The sequence below is a fragment of the Cetorhinus maximus genome, chromosome 7 (genome assembly GCF_964194155.1).
Source record: "Cetorhinus maximus chromosome 7, sCetMax3.hap1.1, whole genome shotgun sequence".
Classification (NCBI taxonomy): domain Eukaryota; kingdom Metazoa; phylum Chordata; class Chondrichthyes; order Lamniformes; family Cetorhinidae; genus Cetorhinus; species Cetorhinus maximus.
Window position 1 is genome coordinate 110,461,977 of NC_135885.1, and position 6,841 is coordinate 110,468,817.

At 44.6% G+C, this 6,841-nt stretch overlaps 1 protein-coding gene across 1 annotated transcript; it reads right to left on the bottom strand.

Annotated features, from left to right (window-relative positions):
- Window positions 1–623: 623 nt before the first annotated feature.
- Window positions 624–1,018, bottom strand: LOC144682432 (DNA polymerase epsilon subunit 4-like). Its single transcript, XM_078544838.1, has one exon. The coding sequence runs from the start codon at window positions 1,016–1,018 to the stop codon at window positions 773–775; it is 246 nt and encodes an 81-aa protein (XP_078400964.1). The 3' UTR covers window positions 624–772.
- Window positions 1,019–6,841: the final 5,823 nt, after the last annotated feature.

Below are 6,841 nucleotides of genomic sequence, written 5' to 3' on the forward strand. Positions count from 1 at the left end.
CACTGCTTGGATGGTCAGTGTATAGTGCGCTTCATGGCTGTCTGAAACCCCACCCTCCTCCGCTCCACTTGACCAATTGGCAGCTGCTTCAGCCATTGGACTGTATGCTATGCTCTCAGTTCAGGTGCAGGCATTCTCCTAACCCGCTCTGCGAGGCTGCGCTATAAGCTTAAACCATAATGGATACAGGTCCAAACCTGTGAGTGCCTCCACCAGTAACTGCACCATGGCCATGGAGATTCTACAACTTGCCCAGTTGACCAATGGTTCTGCTGCCCCCTAAAACGCACATTAATTTGCAGTCTGCACCCAAGTGGCGAAAAGTTCTACAGCATTTGGTGGTACTTCCATGCTTTTGCATTGCTTGAGTGGGCAGAAAAAGCTACAGAGACCTGGCTCCAAACATTTCAATGGGGCAGCTGCTGAATTGTCTCAGCTGGGTAAGGATGCTCACATTTGACAAGCTTTTCCAAGTGCTTGGCCCACCCCCAGCATGTGTTTCTGTAATTCCTTTAGCGTGTGCTGCTTCGCACCCAACCCTCCCAGCCCCCACACCAGAGCCCTTGCCCTGGCACCACAGTAAAAGCCAGCTGGGAGAAAGTGACTTTTTTTTTTCTATGTAGTTATTTAATCTGTAAACATTCAATTACTCAACAGGTAGAACACCTTTTTATAAATTATACAAAATGTACATACACTTATATAGTGAGAATCTCTGAACACAGCTCTCCATCTATAGTTAATTTGGCCTCTAGTGAAGCTCGGCTCCATTTCAATCCAGAGTTCCTTCCAAAAATGCAAATTCATCTATGGCATCAACTGCATTATCTACGTCCTTCCGTTGGATGGTTTTCCGCTTTCCCTGTAATGCGGATGTGTACGCATCCTTTGCGATCACTTCAACAAACAGCTCCGTGGCTTTGCCGATGGCGAAGATTGCCTCCTGACTCGCCAGCGACACATCAGTGCCAGCTGGGAGAAAGTGACTTTTTTTTTCGCAAAAATATACTTTATTCATAAAATATCTTCAATCACATTCCAAACCATTTCAAAAACACCATTACAAGGGTACAATCCGGTTAAACTTTTACAAAATGTATCACCAGGTGCATCAGTACAAACAATATTACAATCATTTACAGTCTTTCATTTTGAGCTGTACAGCCCGAGGGACTCTAAACAGTTCCCAGTCTCTCGGTGCGCTGTGGCAGAAAGGTCTTAGACAGCGACCCTTCCCCATTGCGCCTTTGCGGCAGCTGCCCCAAGCTTTAGTGCGTCCCTCAGCATGTAGTCCTGGACTTTGGATTGTGCCAGTCCGCAGCAATCGGTCGGGGACAACTCTTTGTGCTGGAAGACCAACAAGTTTCGGGCAGACCAAAGCGCGTCTTTCACCGAGTTGATGATCCTCCAGCTGCAGTTGATGTTTGTCTCGGTGTGTGTCCCTGGGAACAGCCCGTAGAGCACAGAGTCCTGTGTCACAGAACTGCTCGGGATGAACCTCGACAGCAACCACTGCATCTCTCTCCAGACCTTCTTTGCAAAGGCACAATCCACAAGGAGGTGAACAACGGTCTCTTCCCCACCACAGCCACCTCGAGGGCAACGTGCAGAGGGGGTGAGACTCCTGGCGTGTAGGAAGGATCTGATGGGGAGGGCCTTTCTCACCACCAGCCAAGCCACGTCTTGGTGCTTGTTGGAAAGTTCTGGCGATGAGGCATTCTGCCAAATGACTTTGACAGTCTGCTCGGGGAACCATCCCACAGGGTCCACCCTCTCCTTTTCCCTCAGGGCCTCTAGGACGTTACATGCTGACCACTGCCTGATGGACTTGTGGTCAAAGGTGTTTTTCTGCATAAATTTTTCCACATGGGACAGGTGGTACGGCACGGTCCAACTACTTGGAGCGTTCCGCGGCAGCGTGGCCAGACCCATCCTTCGCAACACCGGGGACAGGTAGAACCTCAGCACGTAGTGACACTTGGTGTTTGCGTACTGAGGGTCTACGCACCGCTTGATGCAGCCACACACAAAGGTGGCCATCAGTATGAGGGCAATGTTGGGCACGTTTTTTCCCCCTTTATCTAGAGGCTTGTACATCGCGTCCCTGCGGACACGATCCATTTTCGACATCCAGATAAAGCGGAAGATGGCTCGAGTGATCGCCATCGCGCAGGAGTCTGGAATGGGCCAGACCTGCGCCACGTACAGCAACAGCGAGAGTGCCTCACACCTGATGACCAGGTTCTTACCCGCAATGGAGAGGGAGCGTCGCTCCCACATGCCCAGTTTCCTTTTCACCATAGCCACTCGCTCCTTCCAGTTTCTAACGCATGCCCTGGTCCCTCCGAACCATATCCCCAGCACCTTCAGGCCGTCAGCCCTGACAGTGAAGGGGACAAAGGATCGGTCAGCCCAGTTCCCAAAGAACATGGCCTCGCTCTTCCCACGATTTACCTTGGCTCCCGAGGCCAGTTCGAACTGGTCGCAGATGTGGAACAGTCTGCGCACCGACAGCGGATCCGAGCAGAAGACGGCGACGTCGTCCATGTACAGGGAGGCTTTTGCTGGAGAAAGTGACTCCCCAAATGCACGGCACCTTGTGCTTGATGGCCTATGGGTGATGCTCGTGAGCACTGTCCTAGGTCGTGTGCAATCACCTTAGAGTTCCCCTCAAAATTCAGGTAATCAGGTTTACACCTTTTAAAGGCAGTCATGAAGCATGCCGTTCTGAAGTCACACCAACGTGGGCAGTAAATTTGATGTGGAGGGGAGATTCTGGAAAGCAGGGCTTATAATGAGATGCAAAGTATTAAAATTAGGTTCCTGACATGCAGTGGCAAGAAACGCAGCCCGACATTGATGGGTGGAGCAGCCAATCACAAACTGGTTTCATGACACCATGAAACCGAATTTTGGCCTCATCAGTGTCTGCTGCTAATGGAGCCAGACAATTCCGTCCTAAAAATTAATAAAGAGGGAAAAAATTAGAGTACAAGAGAAAGCTAGCTAGAAATATAAAGACAGATAGTAAGAGTTTCTACAGACATTTGAAAAAGAGCTAACAAAGTGAGCGCTGTCCTATAGAAATTAAGTCTGGTGAATTAATAATGGAAAATAAGGAGATGGCAGGTGAACTGTAAAGGTACTTTGCGCTGGCCTTCACTACAGAGGTGACAAGTAACATCCCAGAAACAGCTGTAAATCAGAAATTGGAAGGGAGTAACTCAAGAAAATTATCACCAGGGAAGTGGTACTTAGCAAACTGTTGAGACTGCGGGTTGACAAGACCCTGGATCCTGATGGATTTCATCCTGCAGTCTTAAAAGAAGTGGCTAGTGGGATAGTTGATGTGTTGGTTTTAATTTTCCAAAATGCCCTAGATTTGGGGAAGGTTCTATTAGATTAGAAAATAGCTAATGTAACTCCTTTATTCAAAGAGGGAGACAGAAAGCAGGAAACTGTAGGCCAGTTAGCTTAACATCTGTCATAGGAAAAATGTTCAAAACTATTACATTATAAGGCACTTAGATAAATTCAAGGTGATCAGGCAGAGTCAACATGGCTGTGTGAGAGGGAAATAGTGTTTAACCAATTCAGTGGAATTTTTGAAGTAACAGGTTCTGTGGATAAAAAGGGGAAACCAGTGAATGTACTGTGCCTAGGTTTTCAGAAGGCATTTGGTGCCTCAAAAGGTTACTGTGAAAAATAGAAGCTCATGGCATAGGGGGTAATATATTGATATGCATAGAAGATTAGCTAGCTAACAGGAAACAGTAGGCATAAATGGGTCATTTTCTGGTTGGCAGTATATGGTGAGTGGTATGCCATAAGGATCAGTGCTGGGGCCTCAACTCTTTACAATTTATACAAATGATTTGGATGAAGGGACCAATGGCTGCTAAATTTGCTGATGACACAAAGATAAGCAGGAAAGTAAATTGTGAAGAGGGCATAAGGAAGTCACGAAAGGATATCGATAGGTTAGGCAAAGATCTGGGAAATGGAGATAATGTAGGAAAACGTGAGGTTGTCCATTTTGGCAGATGAATAAGAAAAAAGGCAAATTATCTAAATGGTGAGAGATTGCAGAGTTCCGAGATGCAGAGGGATCTGAGTGCCCTAGTGCATGAATCGCAAAAGGTTAGTATGCAAGTGCAGCAACTAATTAGCGAAGGTAATAAGACTAGTTTTCAATTCCCCTTGCAATAAACGATAACTGAGTTGGGAGGTTATGCTTCCATTATACAGGGCATGGGTGAGACCACAGCTGGAGTACTGTGTACGACACTGGTCTCCTTATTTAAGGAAAGATGTAAATGCATTGGAAGCAGTTCAGAGCAGGTTTACTAGATTAATACCTGGAATGGGTGGGTTGTCTTATGCAGAAAGGTTGGTCAGCCTAGGCTTGTATCTGTTTAGAAGAGTAAATTGATTAAAATCTTAAAAGTTCCTGAGGGAGCTTGACAGGGTGAAGGTGGAAAGGATGTTTCCCTCTTGTGGGACAATCTAGAACTAGGGTCAGTGTTTCAAAATAAGGGGGTCACCCCATTTAGAACAAAGATGAGGAAATATTTTTTTCTGACACTTTGGAATGCTCTTCCTCAAAAGATGGTTGAGGCAGAGTCCTTGAATATCTTTAAGGCAGAGGTAGATAGATTCTTGATAAGCAAGGGGGTGAAAGGTTATTGAGGGTAGGCAGGAATGAGGGGTTAAAATCAGATCAGCCATGGTCTTAGATCAGACTCGAGGGGCTGAGTGACCTACTCCTGTTCCTAATTCATATGTAAATTATAGCCCGTGGGCCAGTTGTATCAGGGGAAACATGCAATATGTGCTGGTGAACAGAGTGTACACCAGGTGCACGTGGGCAACTATTCCTTGCACCTGCCGAATCAGCGTCAGGAGGGTGAAGGTAAATTGCAGATCATGGAGTTTCAAGGGAAGTAATACTCAGGTAAATTAGAGTTGGCTAATGATCAGAGGCAGGTTTTTCCTCAGGGTGCATGGCTACCATGAAAGAGGGGTGAGCAGACAGAGTAGCAGTGAAAACAGCATAAGACAAGTGCAAGTTTAAGATTAGTTATTAGGTTTCTGCAGTTCTGATGTGCATTCTGGTTTTACAAGTATATACGTTAACTTAAAAAATGTGAAGTTTTGAAAGTATTAAAGCCTAAATAAAATGTTATAGAAATTTATAATTGTACGAGAGATATGGAACTTCAGTTAAATGAAGGGAGGGTGGGGGCGGGGGAGAGATGAGAAAAGCTGGGGCTGTTCTCCTTGAAGCAGAGAAAGTGAAGGGTCTATTTAATAGGTCTTCAAAATCATGAAATGTTAATTAGGTAAGTAAGGAGAAAAGAACTAGAGGTAACAGATTTTTAGATTCATCAGAAATTTGATCTACAATTCTAGGGATTAACATACCAAAGCATAAATAGTGCTACCTGCAACAAGTCCCAAGGTATGTGACTGAGGGTCGCCATAAGCAATCTTAATTTAAGATTTTCAGATGGCCATCTCCAGCGATTAGTTGTTTTTCAACTCTAACTTTTGGAAGTGCATAAAGTATCATCTGCTCCTGCCAGAAGTGCAGCTAAACTTTTAGAAATCCAAAGGCTGGTGAATGTAATAGAAAGTGAAGCGTGTGTGGTTTTACATTGGAATTTGTGTTTTGAGAAAATTGAAAATTAGGATGATGATCCCAGATCAGTGTGGACTTTTCCTGTGTAACCACCTAGGATGTTATGTTAGCAAAAAAAAAAACCCTAGTTTAGCTCCTGGGTAACTGCGGGACTGATACTAACCACTCAGACCAACTCTCCCACTAACCTGACTAGCCCCTAAACTGACTACTCCTCCCAACCTGCCACCCTACCCATCCACCAACATTCAATTTACCATACAGCAGCCTGTACTGGAAGGGTGGGGGGGGTGTGTGTGTGGAGGAAAAGGAGGGTATACCTCATCTTCCCGACTAAGCACTGCGATGGAGCACTCCAATGATGCTGCATTCCTGAAGCAGAACTTTGAAGACCCAGCAAGAAATTTCTGAACAGCATCTAGGCATGGAAAAGTTCAAGCAGAGTGGCAGTCCACTGGTAATTGCCGCTTTGAGGAAGATCCAGGCCCATATTGTAAATTATGGTAAAGCAGCATTTTTATTGGCAAGACAGATGTATAACAAAGATACTGGATGTTGGAAATAAAACAAAATGTTGGAGTCAGGGAGCATCTGAAGAGTGAGAGAAAAAGAGTGAGGAGGTGACCAACTGCATTGTTCACATTAAGCCAAGACAGCCTAAAAGGGGGGCAGGTTTCGTTTTATTATTGTATGTAGGCATCGTTACGACGATAAAACCTTCATTAGTGTGATAATTCTATGCTCACTTGTACCAAGATTTATCTTTGTAATTGTAATTATATGGTTCGTTTCTTAAGCATGTATGGCCAGTGCCCCATACAATTTCCATACCCTCTGGTCAAAAATTGGTGTTAAGATATTACTGGGAAGTTTTACTCTGCAACTAGCCACTGTTAAATTGCTGTGACAATATTTGAAACTTAATTTGGTTGCAGTATGATTAAGCACTGATTATTTAAAAGGGATTGATTAAAGGGTTAGTTGTTTAAAGGGTTAATTGTTTTTTTCTATCATGGAGCTTTGCCTGACAGCAATGCATATTATGAATTTGCACTGAAAAATCAAGTAGCGGTCCACTGACCTCTATTCAAATTCCAATATGTAGTCTCAATAGAATTCTTAATTGTCGATGTCATGAGTCAGGTATTAGTGAAAACTAGCTCTAAAATCTTATCCTGACAATTGAAGTCTCTGAACAAA

Coding starts and splice junctions, on each gene's coding strand:
- LOC144682432 (XM_078544838.1), bottom strand. CDS start 1,018: ATGAATAAAGTATATTTTTGCGAAAAAAAAAGTCACTTTCTCCCAGCT.